Source organism: Mercenaria mercenaria, chromosome 7 (genome assembly GCF_021730395.1).
Source record: "Mercenaria mercenaria strain notata chromosome 7, MADL_Memer_1, whole genome shotgun sequence".
Classification (NCBI taxonomy): domain Eukaryota; kingdom Metazoa; phylum Mollusca; class Bivalvia; order Venerida; family Veneridae; genus Mercenaria; species Mercenaria mercenaria.
In genome coordinates this window covers 74,295,714-74,316,965 of record NC_069367.1, presented here as the reverse complement: position 1 = coordinate 74,316,965, position 21,252 = coordinate 74,295,714, and the positions used below count along the sequence as shown (strand labels likewise).

At 36.5% G+C, this 21,252-nt stretch overlaps 1 protein-coding gene across 1 annotated transcript; it reads right to left on the bottom strand.

Annotated features, from left to right (window-relative positions):
- Window positions 1-544: 544 nt before the first annotated feature.
- Window positions 545-20,566, bottom strand: LOC123553911 (C-Jun-amino-terminal kinase-interacting protein 3-like). Its single transcript, XM_053548670.1, has 12 exons — window positions 20,472-20,566; window positions 19,995-20,214; window positions 18,558-18,694; window positions 17,887-18,079; window positions 16,827-17,028; window positions 13,977-14,075; window positions 11,176-13,310; window positions 6,175-6,551; window positions 4,659-4,840; window positions 4,057-4,151; window positions 1,762-1,849; window positions 545-942 (listed from the first exon to the last, which is right to left on the bottom strand). Exons 2-7 carry the CDS (start codon window positions 20,046-20,048, stop codon window positions 13,255-13,257), a joined length of 741 nt encoding a protein of 246 aa, XP_053404645.1. The 5' UTR covers window positions 20,049-20,214; window positions 20,472-20,566; the 3' UTR covers window positions 545-942; window positions 1,762-1,849; window positions 4,057-4,151; window positions 4,659-4,840; window positions 6,175-6,551; window positions 11,176-13,254.
- Window positions 20,567-21,252: the final 686 nt, after the last annotated feature.

The following is a 21,252-nucleotide window of genomic DNA, read 5'->3' as shown; positions in this document are numbered from 1 at the left end:
TCCTTGTTGTTATATCAGATTCACCATCTTTGTTCCTTATTTTCAAAGCTGATTTATGTGTCTTCCTTAGATTCATGTGTCTTCCTTATTTTCAAAGTTGATTCATGTGTCTTATTTTCAAAGTTGATTCATGTGTGTCTTCCTTATTTTCAAAGTTGATTCATGTGTGGTCTTCCTTATTTTCAAAGTTGATTTATGTGTCTTCCGTATTTTCAAAGTTGATTCATGTGTCTTCCTTATTTTCAAAGTTGATTCATGTGTCTTCTTTATTTTCAAAGTTGATTCATGTGTCTTCCTTATTTTCAAAGTTGATTTATGTGTCTTCTTTATTTTCAAAGTTGATTCATGTGTCTTCCATATTTTCAAAGTTGATTCATGTGTCTTCCTTATTTTCAAAGTTGATTCATGTGTCTTCCATATTTTCAAAGTTGATTTATGTGTCTTCTTTATTTTCAAAGTTGATTCATGTGTCTTCCATATTTTCAAAGTTGATTCATGTGTCTTCCTTATTTTCAAAGTTGATTCATGTGTCTTCCATATTTATGTGTCTTCTTTATTTTCAAAGTTGATTCATGTGTCTTCCTTATTTTCAAAGTTGATTTATGTGTCTTCTTTATTTTCAAAATTGATTCATGTGTCTTCTTTATTTTCAAAGTTGATTTCTGTGTCTTCCTTATTTTCAAATCTGATTCAAATGTGCTGTCTTGTTTTCAAATCTCACACACTCGTTTGCTTGTTCCAGATTTGACTGAGAGAAGTTAAGAGTCCTTTAATGAGTCAGTTATAGGTAGATACATTTGTTGTTTATTCTATGTTGTTTCTACTACCACCACTACAGTGACTGGAAGTGTTGCTCTACATGCGTCGCCTCATATAGCTTGGTAGTATGGCCGTGTTGGTCTTCGGACATAGCTCCAGTACCGGTTCATTTGTCCATAGTTGCTGCAAAATAATAGTGATTGTTCAATATTCCCTTTAATCTAAACAGAAACTGTACACTTCTGCTGCATACTTTATAAATATTTTTTTTTTAACAGTAAGTTACTTGCATAACAGTGGTCAGTTAACTCAACAATTTTCCCCGATTACTTGAGTTTCCAGAGCAAGAAGCTTACAATTTTCCACAACACAGCCCAGGTCTGGTGGATAACTCTAATTTACTTTTATTTTAGAAGTGAAAATAACACCACTAGCTTCCCATCCAAATCATAGTGAGCTTGGTCATATGAAAAAAATCAGCTGTACATAAATATCTCTTAACAAGAGACTACTTTTGAAAAAGTGCATGCCCCGCATATTGCTTCATTTCAATGGAAGTGTTAACTGATATGTAATATATGGGTAAATGGGTAAATGGTTGGTCAATTTTTTTGTAACCTATATGTTATGGACCAGACAGGGAAAACACCCTATTGACTTTTGACCTCAAAGTGTGACCTTGACCTTTGAGCTATAGTTTTGGGTATTGTGCATGACACATTGTCTGATTATGCACTGAAGAACATGTGTCTTTCTGGTGCACTGAACTCACAACCCTACAATCTAAACTTCTATGTTCTTACACAAGGTATAATAATTTCTTTTAAGCTAGGTATTTTACTTTAACTCAACCCTTTATCTATGGACTATGGAAAAGGACCATGTTTCAACAAAAATCAAACAATATAACTATATAAAAACTATAAAAATTCAACAGTTTTGTATTTAAGGGAAACAGCAGACACAAATGTAGATAAAAATGAAGTCCTTCGCCTGTATTACCTCATTTTCTAGCTTCTTCCAATTCAACACTGCTTCATCATCACCAAACGACCCTGAGAACCTGAGAATGATTGGTTCCTGGTTACACCTGAAATTTGAAAAATATTAGTATTTAAATCCTACTTTTTCAACCAATCACATGCCAGACAATTTAAGAATATTCCAACATTTATTCATGCAGAGTGTACCAAAGGTACACAGTATCTTCACTATGAAATGTTATATAGAAGCTGACCTCTATATACAACTGCATAGAGAAACGAGAACACTGCCTGTGTCTGCAAGTGCTTGGCTTAAGGCAAAGTGTAAGAAAAGAGTTATGGTTCTTGGCCTTCATACTCATCTATTAATGACAAAAATGTATAAAGATTTAGAGCTATAGTATTTATGAAAAAAGTGAACCTAAGTCCTTAATTTCAAACAAAAACTAGAAGATGTCTCCCCCAATGCATAGTCGTATAGGCAAGAAGTCAATAAGGGAAAGAAGCGAAAGTCAAAGAGACACTGATAGTTGGCTGCAATAGGATCACCTACTTGGCATGTCCAATCATTCCACTAAGTTTCAACATTCTGGGCATAATGGTTCTCAAGTTATGAATTTGAAACGGTTTTCCATGTTCAGGCCCCTGTGACCTTGACCTTTGATAGAGTGACCCCAAAATCAGTAGAGGTCATCTACTCTGCATGTCAAATCATCCTATAAAGTTTCAACATTCTGGGTCAAGTGGTTCTCAAGATATTGATCGGAAATGGTTTTCCATGTTCAGACCCCTGTGACCTTGAACTTTAACAGAGTGACCCCAGAATCAATAGGGGTCATCTACTCTGCATGACCAATCATCCTATGAAGTTTCAACATTCTGGGTCAAGTGGTTCTCAAGTTATTGATCGTAAATGGTTTCCATGTTTAGGCTCCTGTGACCTTGACCTTTAACAGAGAAAGAATGAAGTTTGACAGATGGACGGATGGAGGGACAGGGCAAAAACAGTATGTCTTAACAAGGCAGTCTAAAAGACGAAGTTATGGATAGTGAAAGGGTTTGATGGTATTGGGTGGAAGCACTGACATTTTCCTTAACCTTGAGCCAAATTTGCTGACTCGTGAGTTCTGCACATTGTCTTGATGAGGTGATCCTTTGACCCAAATTTCATGAAAATTCTTCAAGAGGATTAGGAGATCCAAAGCTAAAACCTTTGACCTTGAGTTGCGACCTTGACCTTGAGCCGACATGGCTGACTCATGAGTTCTGCACATGGTCTTGATGAGGTGATCATTTGACCCAAGTTTCATGAAAATCCTTCAAGGGGTTTAGGAGAACCAGAGCAGACACAAAATGGAAGACTCAAACCTTTGACCTTGACCTTTGGTTGACATGGCTGACTCATGAAATCTACACATCTTCTTGTTGAGGTGATCATTTGACCAAAGTTTCATGAAAATCCTTCACGGGTTTAGGAGATACAGAGCGGACACAAAATGGAAGGCTCAAACCTTTGACCTAGAGTTATGACCTTGACCTTGAGCCAACATGGCTGACTCATAAGTTCTGCATATCGTCTTGATGAAGTGATTATTGGACCCAATTTTTATGAAAATCCTTCAAGGGGTTTAGGAGATACAGAGTGGATACAAAATGGAAGGCTGAAACCTTTGACCTCGAGTTTTGATCTTAAGCTGACATGGCTGACTCATGAGTTCTGCACATCGTCTTGATGAGGTAATCATTTGACCAAAGTTTCATGAAAATACTTCAAGGGGTTTAGGAGATACAGAGCAGACACAAAGTGTTATGTACAATGTGCAATGTAAGTCAGTACTTCACAGTGAATAAGTGTGTGAAGTTTCAATCCATTCCCACAAGTGGTTACTGAGATACAAGCTTACATACAAAAACTTAACCAAATCTGGATGCCGACCCCGGCGCATGTGTATGTCCAAAAGCTCTACCTATTTTTCGAATAGTCAAGCTAAAACTAACAAGAAATTCCAATAGTCTAAGTTAAGAAGGGCCATAATTCTGACCAAATGCAGGAGAGTTATGGTTCTTTACCTACTTAATTTCTAATGATAATAAACAGGTCTACAAATGTTCAAAGCTATCAATCTAACAGAAGTCGAGAAAAATGAATCTAAACAAAGATTTCATATTTCAATATTGTCTACTGACAGAAAGTATCCTCCTATTATTGAGTGGTAACCAAATGGTCTGTTCACAAAAATATAGGCTAGCATGAGTAAAGCAATATGCCCTTTCTTTAAACTTTAACAAGGATATAACTGAAGTCTATACATACACTGTAGATAGAAGACACTTGACCAGTTTGTCGGAGGTTTTTTATCTTTGCCTCCAGGTTGAGATCAACATTGTATAACAGATCGTTGTCACTACCTGTAGAGAAAACAGTGTGAGAAATAGTGAGCAATTATTGAACACAGATCATTCATAACTGATGACCAAAATTTAAAAAAAATGATGAACAAAATTATTTTTCAAAAACCTTTCACTGACAGTGTCACTACAGCTGCTGTGCTAAGACTAGAAGTCTCTTCAGCAGAACTGTGACACTAGACTTGGAGCTCACCTATAGAAGCTGTGCTGTCACTATGACATAGTCTTCCCCTGGTTTTGTATCAATGGTCTCAGAAACTTACCCATATAAGCTGTGCTAGAACTATGTCTAAGTCTTTCTGTGTAGAGGGGTTGGTTGAAAGTTCTTAGATACAGAAGCTATTTTAAGACTAGGATTCAATTATCCTATCTTATGTGGCATTGGATGCAGGAACTTTCTCAACAGTCCTCTAGGCTGTGGTCCAGATTGAAGAAACTCACATACAGGTGTACAGGGACTATAAATTATTCATCCCTTGGGCTGTGGTATGGTTCGCAAGAACTTACCCATAGAAGCTGTGCTAGGACTATGACTCAGTCTTCCTCTGTGTTGTGGCATGGGTCTCGGGAACTTTGAATCCTCTACATGCGAAGGTGTGGAAATATTCTCATAGCTTGACCAGATAGAACTTGGTTTACTGCTAATGCTGGGTGTGCGTAAGAAGTCTGCAAGGCGCTGATCTGTTGTACTAAAATAAACACGTTCAATACTGTATGGTATATTTTTTATCTCTTTTTTCTGACAATATGACCTGAGACGTCAGTTCTGTTCCATATTGTTGTGTGAATTTCATTCATGGTGTGACATCAGTTTAATGTGTGCTGATGCATTTAAATTTTCATTTACAGCAATATATTCAATTCTACATAATTATGCTTAAAAAAGAAGTGTCATATCAATTATATTTTTATAATAAAAATACAAGCAATAGAGAGATTATTATTAGACTTGCATAGAGAAATATGTTTTCATTTGCAGAATAATTTGCAGAATAATACTGCACTTCTAGTCAGCCAGTATCTCTGCTGCAAAAGCAAGCAAATTTCTCCGTATAAATCTAATTCAGTGCAATGTACCAGTAGATGCCAGTCTTAAATAATATTTAACTTATGTCATTAGTTCACTTCAGAGTGATACAGCCCTGTAAAATTGAACCAGATCCCTTGAAAACTTAAGAGGTCATTTAGAAAAAGTTTATATCAGTATTGCACAATATACAGCAGTTTGTAAATTTCTGAAGGGCCTTAACTCCTACACTGGATAAGTTTCATTCATGTGTCAATATGCTCATGTTCACTTCACAGTGATAAATTTCTAAAGGTTTGGGCTAAATCCATTGAAAACTGTATGAGTAGTTATGCAAACAAAGATTTAAGGACAATGTGGCAATTATATGCCCCTTTAACAGTTTATCCATAAATTCCTGAAATCAGGGTGTGGCAGACAAGAATTACTTAATAAGAAATAATGTCAAACAATGAAAATGCTTTATTTTACTACTGTGTTCAAACATTTAAACAGAAGGCCTCAATACAGCTTTCAATGTGCAAAGTTAAAATATCAAACAGTGCAGGTGATTCAGCCAGTCACTATTGTAACATACCCCTCCTCCTCATGAAAAATGTTTATACCACATAACAGCTCTGGTGCATTTTGACAAATAATTGTCTCATTGATGCAAAAATAAGTACTGCTTTATGCGAATGCACTCATCCACTTTTTGCATTAAGTTGACAATAAATTTGATCCATTTTGAAATTAGTATAACAAAACATTCTTGTGAAACTCGTATGCATGCCAGGGCCTTTTGGATATGCTAGACTCTGCAGGAGTCAACCCCTGCTATCTGACATAAGATGATTCAAGCAACTTATTCTGGTAAAAAAAAAAAAAAGGTTCTGTGTATCACAGAAACATTGAATTTGGTTACTACCACCTCATAAATACTGTTTATTAAAAACTTTTATTGCATACATGTGTATCTTAGATATAAGCATCCTAAATAGAATACAAAATAAATACCTTGTTGGTGAAGGTGTTGTGCAGTGTCCACTGAACAAATCTGTCCATTCTAAATCATCTTCAATTATCTTCAGGCCAAGTGAAGCGTGACGACTTGCAAGGCTTGGTGTCTAAAGAAATTCAAAAATTTTCTGTTTGACCAGTCGTAATATTTGTGTTTTCATTATTTTCATTCTATTCACATTCAGATTCCAACCAGGAACAGTTTTCCTGAATTGAGCCGAGATCTAGTGACCGTTTCCTTGAGTCGCCGCTACCGAGACGTGCACGTTTCTGGAGACTGTCCTCACCTAGTACATAAATGTTTGGTACATTGCTCTCTGACTCAACATCTGTATCTACATGTACACTTGTAAAATCAAGCCAGTATTGTGTATCTGCAAAGGGAAAATATTTTTAGTTTTTAATGATCACTTTCTAGCGTATTTTGAAACATTCTCTATCAGGGAACTCAGTTTTAATTCAATTATAAGCTTATCTTCTTGCATGAAGTTGGGAAAGGTGATTAAAGACAAAATTTATATGAATCTTGGAATTTAAATCAGTAATTAAATCACATACAGTAAAATTCTATACTGAAACTAAACAAGAGATCACAGAGTGATCTTGGCGCCCACCATTGAGCCATTTTTGAAGGTTCCAAATTTCAAGACTAGCTCAAGGTCAAAATCAAGGTCAAAGTTCATTGCGGTACACAAAACTACATGTGGCCCATGCATCTGGTCTAAATTTGAAAGCTGTAGCTTGATAAATGTGAAAGTAGGTCACTAGATCAATTTCAAGGTCAAAGTTTATTTCAGTACACAAAACTATGCATGTGCTTCAAATTTGAAGGCTGTAGCTTGAGAAATGTGAAAGTAGGTACTAGGTAAAAATCAAGGTCACATTTCAATTCAGAACACAAAACTATGCATGTGGTCCAAATTTGAAGACTGTAGCCTGAGAAATGTAAAAGTAGGTCACTAGGTCAATGTCAATGTTCATTTCGGTATAAAAAACTATGCATGTGGTCCAAATTTGAAGGCTGTAGCTTGAGAAATGTGAAAGTAGGTCACTAGGTCAAAATCAAGGTGAATTTCATTTTGGAACACAAAATTTTGGTACTCAAACCTATGCATGTGGTCCAAATTTGAAGGCTGTATCTTGAGAAATAAGAATGTAGGTCACTAGGTCAAGATCAAGGTCAAATTTCATTTCGGTATATAAAACTTTGCATGTGGTCCAAATTTGAAGCCTGTACCTTCAAAAATGTGAAAGCAGGTAACTAAGTCAATGTCAAGGTCAAAGTTTATTTCGGTACACAAACCTATGCGTGTGGTCCAAATTTGAAGGTTTTAGCTACAGAAATGCGGAAGTAGGTCACTAGGTCAAGATCAAGGGCAACTCTTGTCAAGGTTCATCTAGCCACTCAAAACTATACATGTGGTCCAAATTTGAATGTTGTAGGATATGGACAAGAAGATTTTTAAAGTGTCTATATAAACCATGTGACCCCCAGGGCCATATTTGACCCTAGGGGGATAATTTGAACAAATCTGGTAGAGAACCACTAGATGCTGCTACATTACAAATATCAAAGCCCTAGGCTTTGTGGTTTTGGACAAGAATATTTTCAAAGTTTTCCCCTATATATGTCTATATAAACCATGTGACCCCGGGGCCATATTTGACCCTTGGGAGATAATTTGAAAAATCTTGGTAGAGGACCACTAGATGATGCTACGTCATACCAAATATCAAAGCCCTAGGCCCAGTGGTTTGGACAAGAAGATTTTCAAAGTTTTTCTCTATATAAATCTATGTAAATTACAACAAGAGGGCCATGAAGTCCCTGTAACGCTCACCTGACCTATTGACCTAAAGATCATCAAGATTAACATTCTGACCAAGTTTCATTAAGATGTGGTCATAAATGTGGCCTCTAAAGTGTTAAATAGCTTTTCCTTTGATTGACCCAGTGACCTAGTTTTTGATCCAAAATGACCCAGATTCGAACTTGACCTAAAGATCACCAAGGTTAACATTCTGACTAAGTTTCATAAGATACAGTCATAAATGTGGCCTCTAAGAGTGTTAACAAGCTTTCCTTTTGATTTGACCTAGTGACCTAGTTTTTGATTTAAACTTGACATATATATCATCAAGAATAACATTCTGACCAAGTTTCATTAAGATATGGTCATAAATGTGGGCTCTACAGTGTAAATTAGCTTTTCCTTTGATTTGACCTGGTGACCTAGTTTTTGATCCTACATGACCCAGATTCAAAATGGACCTTGAGATCATTAAGATTAACATTCTGACCAAGATTCATGAAGATACAGTCTTAAAAGTGGGCCATAGAGTGTTAACAAGCTTTTCCTTTGATTTGACCTAGTTTTTAACCCCACCTGACTCAGATTAAACTTGATCTATAGATCATCAATATTAACATTCTGACCAAGTTTCATGGAAGATACAGTCATAAATCTGGCCTCTTCAGTGTTAGCAAGCTTTTCCTTTGATTTGACCTGGTGACCTAGTTTTTGACCCTGGATGACCCAATGTAAAACTCGTCCAAGATTTTATTGAGGGTAACATTCTAACCAAGTTTCATTAAGATTGGGCCCAAATTGTGACCTCTAGAGTGTTAACAAGCTTTTCCTTTGATTTGACCTGGTGACCTAATTTTTAACCCCAGATGATACAGTATCAAATTCGTCCAAGACTTTATTGAGGGTAACATTCTGACCAAGTTTCATTAAGTTTGGCCCAAAATTGTGACCTCTATAGTGTTAACAGTCAAATTGTTGACGACAGACATCGGACACGGCGATCACAAAAGCTCATCTTTGAGCACTTCGTGCTCAGGTGAGCTAAATATAAACAAAGGGCCATAACTCACTCAAAAATTGTTGAACCAGTCTGATTTTCAGGGGGACACAACTAGGGTACCAATACATCATTCTGACAAAGTTTGGTCGAAATCCCCCCAGTAATTTCTGAGGAGATGCAATAAGGAGAAACTGTTAACAGAAGGACGGACAACGGATGCAGGGTGATTTGAATAGCCCACCATCTGATGATGGTGGGCTAAAAACGATGTATTTTCCTACTACAGTTTTGTAATTTTGATTGTGGACATTAAAATTATGTTGAATCTTGTTTCTGTGCTTGTAGGGGACTTATTTTTGTAAAGTGGTCTTGGCCAATCTCACTGAACAAATTAAATTCTCACGTTTTTTATTATTATTATACCACATTTATATAGCACTCTTTTCATGCACATGTACACATTCAAAAGTGCTTAGCACACTGAGCACAATATGCTCCAGGTGTCAGGGCCTCCTCTGCCATTCGCCAATGCAGCCAAATGCTACAAATTCAAAGAACTGGCTACAGATTTTTGAAAGTGGCAACAAGAATTTTATTAAAATGTGGCCAAATTTCAGCAATTCAGCTTCAATTTGGCAGTTTCTCTCAAAAAGTTGCTACAACATTTTGAGGCCCAGTAGAGGCCCTGGGTGTGCTTTTCCCATCACCCAATGTACATTGCTCATCAACAACTGCATCAAATGATGGTCAGTTTCCACCAAACTTAATAGGAATGTTCCCCTTTCAAATGTCATTCAACACAGTGTCAACAGGGTTTTTCTATCAATTGACCTAGTGACCTAGTTTTTAACCCCAGATAACCCATTACCAATGTCCCCTAAGACTATCTTGAGGCAATAATTCTGGCCAATTTCACTGACATTGGGCCTAAATTGGGACCAAAAGACAAGTCAAATTATTGATGACCGATACAGGGATTTCACAATAGTTGAGTTGACCTAATAAGAGGTCTATAATTGCCTTTTATTGTTCACCTGTCTCAAATGGTTACATGATTCTCTACTAAATGTTATGTGCTAAATATCTAAGCTCAAAACTTTGTGATTTTTAGACAAGAACACTTTTACAAAGTTTTTCTTCCCATATTTCTATGTAAAACAATAGCTTGTAGAACACGAAATGCCCCCCTTGATGCATTCAGTAACTGCACAAGGAACAGAAATTATTTGGTCACTGACTGTGCACTGGACGTTTCATAAGTGACCTCCGTATCAAATGTGATCACAGACCAAAGCATTCTCTAGTTATTTGGCAAAAAAGTTCTACTGTTCTGGGTCAATGTGACCTTGACCTGTGAAGGTGACCTTGACCATTGACCTACTGACATCAACAGGGGTCATCTGCTGATCATGATCAACCTCCCTAAGTTTCAACTGATCCTAGTCTCAAGTTACTGTCTGGAAATGGTTTAACTTTTCTGGGTCACTGTGACCTTGACCTTTGACCTACTGATCTCAAAATCAATATGGCTTATTTGCTGGTCATGACCAACCTCCCTATTAACTTTCATGATCCTAGGCCCAAGCGTTCTCGAGTTATAATCCGGAAACCGATTAGTCTACGGACCGACCTACGACAGACAGACTGACCAACCAACATCTGCAAAACAATATACCCCTCCTCTGAAGGGAGGCATAACGAGTGACTCCCATGGGAAAGGCAAATTCTGACCCTTTGACAATGATCTGCACAGCTTGGTAGAGGACCACTAGACAATGCTACCAAATGCCTAAGTTCTAGGGCTTGCAGCTTCAGACAAGGTTTTTAAAGGCACTGGCCTCCAGATCGTTTGACAACAAAAAAACAGGAGATTTTTTTTAGATATCTGCAAATTAATACTATATTTCTTAAGATCGCTTTGAAACTTAATTACTGACAGACTAAATGATATGGTAACACATGAGAATTAATTGTTTTACTACCTTTTACAATGAATATTGAGAAGCGTTTGTAATGCTTTACTCGAGGTAAACTGCCTCGATTATAAATATCTATATTTAACACGTAATGAACACTAAAGCCTCCATAGTGGTATTCTAAGTGTCTTAGTTTTGACCTTAGATAATGTCCATGGAAAGATATACATAGGTCAGTTTTGCTGCAGTTTTGTGTAAGAGATCTACATACCTGAATCATGTTTGCTCACATGAATTTCTGAAGTAGATTTTTGTGTCCTCCCTGAACTACCATCTGAACCACCCGATTCTAATCGACTACATGGCCGTGCATTTTGTGACTTATTGCTTCCCCGGATTCCTGCTGTTACTTGTCTTAATAAATTTAAAGTCCCTGGCCTCTCTGGGCTCGTTTTTCCAGTGACAAGTTTAGGAGATTCATCAGCACTGTAAAACACCTCCTCATCTCCAACTGAGTCTTTCGATGACTTTCTGTAGTTTTCAACTGAGGCTCTACTTCCATCTCTTACACTTGCAACATTTTCTTTATTCATTTTGCTTCTTTCTTGGTTTATATTACTTGTGTCATGACCTTGACTTTCTACCCTCATACCTTCATTATCCATTTTCTTTGTTTGTGACAGTGAATGTAGCCAGTAACCAACTTTTTCCTGTCTAGTAAAGTCCCTTTTATCAGACTTCCCACTTGGAAAAACTTTCACCTGTCTACTTTCATTATTTGCATTCTCATATCATCATTCACTTGTTCTTCATCCAAATCAGTATCACTTCCTTGTTTATTTTTTTCCTTTTTCAAGTCAGTCCTCAGTTGCATGCTTTCAACTGCATTATCTGTATTGCACAAAACTTTATGACTAGCATTTTCTTTGTTCTCATTAGAACAAAACCATTCTCCAGTGCTACTTTCCTGACACATATCTCTGATACCATTCAATTTTCCAGCATTCTTTGTCAAAGACTTTTTCTCACTGGTGAAACTCCCAACCAAACCACTATCAGCTGAGTCTGTTCTAGACAGAATTCTCTCATTTATCCTCAACGATTCCTGACTCTTCAATAACTTTGCACATTCACTGCATTTCTGTTTCATTATTCTACAGTCTGAACACAAAATACTGATATCTTCTAACACACTTGATCTTCTCCTCTTTCCAAGCATTTCCTCACCTGCTGTTACAACCTCAATGTTTTCCACAGGTTCAGGTGATTCCTCAACAGATTCCATCAAGACATTCTCACCTGTAGCATTGTCGTCTGTGCTGTCTATAGACATACCAAGAGCTGTCGTTCTTGGCTTGTCTTCTTTAATCACTTCTTCATTGACATGATCAGCAGCTGGTAAACCTGCTGAAACATCCACGTTGTCTTCCAGATAAGGGGAATGACAAGGTGTTAACGACATTGATGGGCTACTAGATAGGTAACTATCATCAAAATGATCATCATCTATTCCCAGTAAACTGTTTCGTCTTGCTATTTTTTCCTTTCTTCATTAATATGATCTACAACTGCATCAAGATAAATCTTTACTATTTCACCATCATGTACTTTATCTCCATAATCTTTAATTTCTGGTCCTTCATCAACAATCTTGCTTTCCAATATCTCTAAGGCTTTTTGTTCAATTTCTGTATTTACCAGACTTTCTCTTCTTGCTCTAGCTTCTAGCTCAGCTTCATACTCATCGTCTTCACTAATAACTTCAGTGGGTTCTGCTATTTTATTGGTTAAAGAACTACAGCTTCCACTTTTAGTTGTGTTTGAATGTGCAGATGATGTACTCGTTCGGCTTTTCCTTGACAATGTTTTGGAATCACAGCCAGTTTCATCACTTCTACTGGAGTCTGAGGTGACCTGTCTAAGAGCAACATCAGAAATACCTCCATTTTGTTCCATAGCTTATTTCTCACTATTTTGTCTGTTACAGCCAATCCTTTTTCACTCAATCTCTTTTCCAATATTTTATGTTTTACATACTCTACAACGTCCCCGTTCACCAGCATTGGCACACTCTCCCTGCGAGCATTAGCTTCCAGTTCCTGTTCCATCTCATCTTCAAGAACGTCATCGAGCATAAAATCCGAGTCACATGAACTAATATGTCTTTCCTTTTCCAAAAGTTCTAAATTGTTTTCTGAACAATGTCGACTGTGTGCAGCATTCAGCCTTTCTGTATCTTCCTTATAAGGAGTTAAATATAGAATGTCAAGGTCGTTTTCTGAAGAGCTTCGCCTCCGTACTTTCAACCTATTTCCCCTTTCATTCACTCCACTTGATGAGACAGAACTGTCTATCTAGTCCTACAATCCTTTGGTTTTACACTGCCCAGTTTCACTCTATGCTCTCCTTCAAGAAAAATATACAAGTTTTCTTTATATTAAACAGTTACAAATTTTAATAATGGCAAAGTTTTCAAACTTTTGAATTGACTTGATTTACTGTGCGAGTTGCTCAGAATGAACCAAGTATATGAAATGCTTCCATGGATTCTATGCCTGCATTTATATTTATGGCAGAAAGAACTTCCATGATAACACAAAGGGTATGAAAGGCTTTTTAATTCATTGTCTGATTCAAATATCCAGTTTTTTTAGAAAAAGAGATATTCTTAAGACAACAGTTTAAGCTAGCTCTGACATCCTACAAATTTTAAGATTATTTGATGACACTTGTAGAATTGTGACAGACTAGTACTGTTTGTACCTGAAGGCCTGTAGGAGATAACTGACTGTAGTCTCAGAATAAAGTTTCATTAAAATGTATACTGCGACCTTGTACATTTGAAAAAGGTACATATGATAACCAGAAATTCAAATATACAAAAAAAAAGACATCTGATATTAACTGTCAATGTCAAAGTAAACAGCTTTCTGGAATACACAATGTACTAAATGTTGTTTAAAGACATTTCCTTTAGCCTAGATAGCACACAGAAATATTTTTTTCCATGAAAGCATGAAGCCCAGAATCTGATGAAAATATGGACTACTTAGTAATAACATAAAATGTTACCAGGCACTGACTGTCTGCAATCTTCAGTATAATCTGCATTTATCTCATGAAGGTGGTAAACTTTCCGCAACTTTGATGCAAGTTCACAGCTAGGAATATCTGAAATTCATGGTCAAAACACATTATATTTCTGTGTTTACTTATTTGCTGTGGATCTAATGGAATTTTTCATGGCAGTCTGTTAACCTGTGTATTTTGACTAATTAGTAGTACTGACTGTTTTCACAAGTAACAGTCAGCTTCTCATGAATCAGAAGTAGAGCACAAATGACTTCAGACATAAAGAGTTCTGTCAAAGTGTTACAGACATTTGTTTCATGAAGGGATGACTTCACAGTTCAGAATAACACATACTTGAAATGCTGTTGAAAATGGTACTTCATGTATAAAATTTGGCAATTTTCATTGATATAAAACAGATGACTGTGTATATTCTTGCATACCAGATGGGGATTTCCAGTATTTATACCGGTGCTGGAAAAATCCATCTTACACCCCGGGGTGTAAAATGACTCTCTTGCTGTAAATGACGTATTATGAACTACATATATGTAGAAGATTTATGTAGTAATTTATATTTTATTTAAAAAACGGAATAAAAATTAAATACCTTGACAGTTCCTATTGGTTCCTGATAGTATATTTCTCGATTCAAATCACGTTATTTTATCAAAAATTCATAACGCTACGCTGCAACTGATCAAACAAAACTTGAACTAAACACTGTTATTTGTTTTGAAACGTCATGACGTCTTTCCTGTTTACGGACGTTGGTTTCCCGTGCTTTGTTTAAATACACTGCTATAAGAAATAGTTCTAAAAAGAAAGCCGCTCGACTGATTTTATTTTTATTATTATTTCTTAAAATCGGTACGCAAGAAAAATATTCTGTCACTGGTTATAGGTGCAGATGGAAATATCCGGCTCTCGGGTAACTGTTTAGGCGGTAACTCGGCAGGGAGCCTCGTTACCGCCTAAACAGTTACCCTCGAGGCTGGATATTCCCATCTGCACCTACAACCAGTGAAAGGATCTTATAATATGCACTTTCTGTCTCATTCACTTATTTTTCTATGCGGGTTATACATAGAAACTAAAACACAGCATAACCAATTTGAAAGGGACTGAAACTGCTGATCCACTTGTTTTCTATGAACGGGTTCTACATAAATTGCAAATTATATCATACTACCAAACAGCATTAGTCTTGTACATTTGTCTAAGATTTACAACAGTCTAAGGAAATTTAAAACTAGCAATTCAAATCAAAAGTCTTTATTACCATGACTTTCTTAAAAGTTTTATCATTTTGGTAAAGGTTTTAGATGGAATATGATTTTTCTCAAAACTATAGACCAAAAAATAACATGCCCATCACACAATACACATAGCCATTTAAGGATGACTACCCGTAATAGGCCTCAATTTCACCAAAAGCGCAAATACAACTTGATATTGTAAGTTTTGAAAATGTCAAACGATAGAAATAAGGTGCATATTGACAGTTACATAGTGACATAAGTTCTGAAAAAAAAATTCTTTTAGATTACCCCCACTGATAATTTTGGTTTTTCATGAATTATCTCCCCTGAAAACTTGAAAAAATAATTTTCTCCTTTTCCCTACGGGGAATTTTAGATTTCTTTTTGATATTTGTATCAGAGTCATATAATGCAGCTTTCTACCGCAAAATGTTCTCGAAACTCAAGCTCAGATTCTCATAATCAAAGAAATTATTTTTTTCCCATAGGCATCAATGTTAACTTCGATACCGATTATCTCCCCTAAAAATGAAAAAATTCGAAAATCTCTCGTTGAAACGTTTTTAATTTTGAATGTCTTTAAAGTGACCAAATTTCATTTAAATATTACCATCCAGTTACAAGATATGAAATATGGCTATTATACCATGTTATCCTTAAGTGTTGACTTCACACACAGGTATACTAGTTAACTATGTACAGTATACATGTAAGCATACAAGTGATTTGGATGCTAGTAACAACCATGTGATATCTGTGAAGTCTACTAAAGGGAGTTATGCAGTCAACAAAACTGAACTGGGATTGCCTCTATCTTCATTAATTGCTTTTAAGATTACTTCCAAGTAGCATAATAATATCTGTCATGTGTTTACGAATCGAACAGAAATATCCCTCCCGAGGGCACCTGCGCACTGGGCGGTAACAAGGCTTGCCGAATTACCGCCCATGCGCAGGTGGCCGAGGGACGGATATTTCCATCCGATTCGTAAACACATGACTGATATTTTTTCTTGCATACCGTCTACATGTTTTATTTTGGGTGTGAGCACAATGCCCAACTTTGGCAGATTTTTTTTTTTCTTGCATACCGTATTTTACAAATAACAGGTAGAAATATTTTCTTTGTAGCACTCTTTCTTATAGTAGAGCACGGGAAATTAACGTCCGTAAGCAGAAGTGACGTCATGATGTTTTGCGTTACGCAGAATAACAAAGTTCCACTTAAGTTTTATCGTTTGTAGCGTAACGTTATGTTCTTATGGTAAGTTAACTTATTTTGAATTGAGAAATATACTATAAGGAATGGAGACAAACTATCAAGGTACCTGCTTTTTTCGTATTTTTACATAAACAATATATTATCAGTGCATGAACCACTAGTTGTCATTAACAGCACGAGAGTCATCTGGCATGGAGGGTGCCAGATGGGTTTTGCCGGCATGGGTAAAATCACCGGAAACGCCAGTCCGGTGTGCAAGAAAACACTATTCTACCCTTTGAGACACTCATTCCTTTAGAAAGGACTGTACATGCATCTATTCTGAAGCATGAATTTCTTAGAAAATTAAGACAATTACCTACATACCTTTTTGTTTTTCAGGCCTTGCTATGTAAGACATGCTTGATGAGGTTTCCACTGAGGGAGACAACTCTGTTGGTGTCTTTAACTGTGCTGACTCTAGGATCTCATACACCATCAGATTTCCCTCCCCTGTACCGACCCATACTTTGCTGCCATTGGCTAACATCGAGGTGATACGGGCACGATTGAAATACGTATCATCCTCCTGAAAACATTTACAATCAATCAGTGACAAAGACCATGATGTTATATACAACAGAAAAATTAATTTTGCAATTTATTGAAATACCAGATACTTTTCAGAGACTAAAGCTTTGCAAAATTTAATTGCAGGCTAAAATTGTTAGATTTAATCCTCAATTAAGCTGTAAAGTTTTGCCACAAAATTCTTTAAAATATGTTTCTGCAAAGTTTGGTTTTCAAAGAATACACAACAACGCAAAATCTGCAAAGAATTATTGCTAACAAAATTGTCTCACTTTAAAGTACACACTTATTTTATAGTATACTATTTGCTGGATAGTGAAATGCGCACATAAAATGTTTTGTTAATTCTGTTGGGGTATTAGTTTTTTGAGCTATCACTTGAGTCATTAATACACCAATAGAGGAAACAAAACATTTTAAGTGGGCAGTTTCGCGATAAGAAAAATTAAAATAAGAGATGAAAACTGAGGAGCATGTGTGCCCCAAAACTTTATCCATCCCCAGAAAAAAACCCACACAGATCTACATTTTATGCACCTTATCATATATAATGTGGGTGAGCAAACATCAGTCAGAAATACAAAAGTATGAAAGTAGCTAAATTCCAGATACTGGTGTAAGAATTATGGAGATGTGTCATATGTTGTGGATGATGATGAAGAAAATCGTCAAGAAATAACAGAGATGACATGGAAGTGCATCTGATTCAGATCTTTAACCAATGTGCAGATGCAGATGCCAGGAGGAACAGTATAGCTCTCAATATACTTTGTATAGTCCAGTTAAAAAAGATCTAAACATAGTATCTACAGCAATAAAATCTAACAAATAGCAAGAAATCAAATCATTTCCTGACCTTTCTAAGCTGCGGGTATCTATCAGTTCTTGTATCATACAGCATACGACAGTTGAGGGTGTGTGGGTCCCAGAGTTCTAGGATGGAGGAGCCACGTAGTGAGATCCAGATGCCATACTCACTAGGAATCAATGACAGGATATGATCATAGGGATTTACTGATACTGAGAATGTGTCCATTGCATCAAGTGTTCTGTAAATAAACATATTCAAACTGATGTCATATTGCAAGGCATTTATGTTGCATAAAAATTCTTGACTTATAACACTGCAATGTTTTAACAGCATTAAAATTTAAAAATTTGCAGAAATGACAGCTACAGTGAACCCTGGGGGACACTGAAGTATTCCTTCTGGTACACCATACTTGATCTCCTAGCAACATAAACACATGACAAACACTTGACCAATCACTATACACAATACAAATTTCACTTACTTTGCATGTATGACAGCTACTGTGTTCACACTGGTACACCATACTCGATAACCTAGCAACATAGACGTGACGGGAGCCCCACCAATCATTACATTCAATACAAATTTTACTTACTTTGCGTGTATGATAGCCCCACTGTGTTCCTACTGGCACACCATGCTTTATTATCTAGCAATAATGACATGTGACATGAGCTCAACCAATTACTACATACAACACAAATTTCACTTACTTTGCATGTATGACAGCCACTGTGTTCCCACTGGCACACCATACTTGATCACCTAGCAACATAAGACATGTGACAGGAGTCTGACCAATTGCTACATATATAACATCCACATTAGGTTCTGATCTACTGAAAGGTTTCTGAAAGGAAAAATACAGTTATCATTATTTGTGAATTTCTACTCTCATATGTAATTGTACTTTCTGGAGAATGACTCAAAAAACATTGGATAATATAAGCGCAGAGAAAATCTTATGCCATGAAGCAAGAAAACTTTATACTAAATTCATTTTAGCTTGATTGCAATGGCTCACCAGTCTGCTTCCTGGAACAAAACGGCCATGATGACCCTATCTATTTCCACCACATGGTTTCAGAAGAGATGTTGTTTGAAGGAAATTGTGGATGGATGGTCAAACAGCTGACAGTAAGTGGTCACAACAGCTCACCTTGAGCACTTGGTTCTTAGCTGAGCTAAACATTAGTACTGGTGTCATATGAGAAAGCCTTGTTGTGACTCCAGTGAGGCTCGAACTCGGGACGCCTGGGCAGAGTGGACGACACCATAACCACTAGATTCTCCCCTTAAAGGCTCTGACCTCCAGATTATGGATAAAAATGATCTCACTTTCAAATCGAAGTTTGGTCATATTATGAACATTAGAATATGAGATTTTGTTTCTATTTTGAAAATGCCAAATCAAGAAAAAAAAATGACCACATCAGGAATCGAACACGGACCGCCGCGGCAATAAAGAAGTTTTCTGCTGTCATTACCAATAATGCTATGGAGGATTTAGTGTTCAATGTGCATTAAATATAGATATTTATAATTGAGGCAGTTTACCTCGAGTAAAGTGTTACAAAAGCTTTTTGATTTTCATTGTAAAAAATAGTAAAATCAACTAATTCTCATGTGTTTCCGTAACATATAGTCTGTCAGTATAAATTAAGTTTCAAATCATTCTTAAGAAATATAGCATTAATTTCCAGATATCTAAAAAAAAAATCCCTTTTTTTGGTTGTCGAACGTTCTGAAGGCCAGAAACAAGAAAATATTTTTAAAATTCTGAAGCTGCCATACAATCTTCTGAATAAATACTTAAATTTTGTTTCTGTAGTATTTTAGGTTTGTAATCTCTTTTTGGCATGAAATCACTAGTACAAGTAAGGCTACATAATGACTGCCAAGCTTTGCTGGTGGAGAAAGACCCCAAAAGGCCCATAAGGAATCATTTACAAGGCAGCAGCAGGCATCTAAGAATTCCACTGACCTTCATAAAGCCAGCTGACTGGCCAGCTGACTGGCTGCAACACAAGACACAATCTGAAAATGGTGAATCTCAAACTGGTCAGGAATACATAATAAAAAGTCAGCAACCTTGAATATTTAGCCAAAAGTATAAGAGTGTTTACACTGCAGCCAAGTAGCTACATTACCTCTGAGACAGCTAATGTACCATCTGCAAGACCAGAGAATATTCTGGTTGCCATGATTCCTCATCGTCATAGCAACACACAGACAATATAGCATCATGTAGCTGTATCTGCCAGATCTGTCATGTTTGTTCACATCCACAGACACCAACATCCACGAGATGGTTCCCAGTAACAACTCTTCTTGACCCATGAAATACATGCACATCAGCCGGGAATCAAGCTGTAAATAAAATATGTAAGATATAGTTTCAACCAAACAAGGTAAATCTTTGATGTACATATGTAGTTATATATTCAGGCACATTATTGTGATGGTGACAGGTCTATGGAAAAAGGATAAAAGAGCAAAGTAAATTCTTTACAGGAGAAAGCCTGTTGACACCTCTTAAAGGTTTTGGCTATGTTACTATAACTTAAAGATGAATTTCATACCATCTCATAAATAAAGTGAAAACCCACCTTCATTCATGCACATACCTTGAAGTCAGTGTTACACATGGTTCCCAGCTCACAGGACACGTAAGACAGCCTCCCTATATGCTGGTCCCCATAACAAAACCACACCTTTCCTGAAAATACATCCAGAGTATTTCAAGTAGGAGTATTGACATCCAGAGTATTTCAAGTAGGAGTATTGATGGTTTAAACATTTTTATAGTTATTCCCTACTTTGACATAATACTATTTTAAATTTCAAATTTTAGTCATTTTTGTTCGAACATTTAAACAAATAAAGTTTGATGATTAACTTCTTGTTAGGACAATTTGCCATATGTTTTCAAGACTTAACGTATAGTCATACAGCAATTTTCACAGCATAATTTCATTCCCTCCAATAACCTCTTTTGGTTTCTTTCAACTGTCTAAGTAAAACAGTATAAAAAAATCTCCAAGCTATTCCGTGAACACACCCCGAGAATTCCTTTAAAATGTTGAACAGCAGGTTTCTGACTGGTGTTCCTCCTGCAGCAGTTTTTTACCAATTTTCATAATACAAAGCCACAGAGTTGGTCAGAGTCCAGTCTGTGGTAGTATTTAACCAGTTTTCATTATACCTAGCCTCAGAGCTGGTCAGAAAATGAAGAACTTATCAAGAATTTTAAAAACTTTCTCTACAACAAATGCAAACTATCGAGTAACTAGCGGGCCATGATGACCCTAGATCACTCATCTGAGACAAACATTGTAATGTTTCATAGAAATCAGGTAGAAAATTTGGCCTCTACATGCTAACAAGGTTTTCCAGTGACCTGACTGA

Excerpts from the sequence above, each read along its gene's own strand:
- LOC123553911 (XM_053548670.1), bottom strand. The coding sequence starts at position 20,048 with ATGGCAACCAGAATATTCTCTGGTCTTGCAGATGGTACATTAGCTGTC. Across the intron at positions 18,695-19,994 it reads GTACATTAGCTGTCTCAGAG|AAACCTTTCAGTAGATCAGA; the intron begins GTAATGTAGCTA and ends TTTTCCTTTCAG. Across the intron at positions 18,080-18,557 it reads GTGGCTGTCATACATGCAAA|AACACTTGATGCAATGGACA; the intron begins GTAAGTGAAATT and ends GTTTATTTACAG.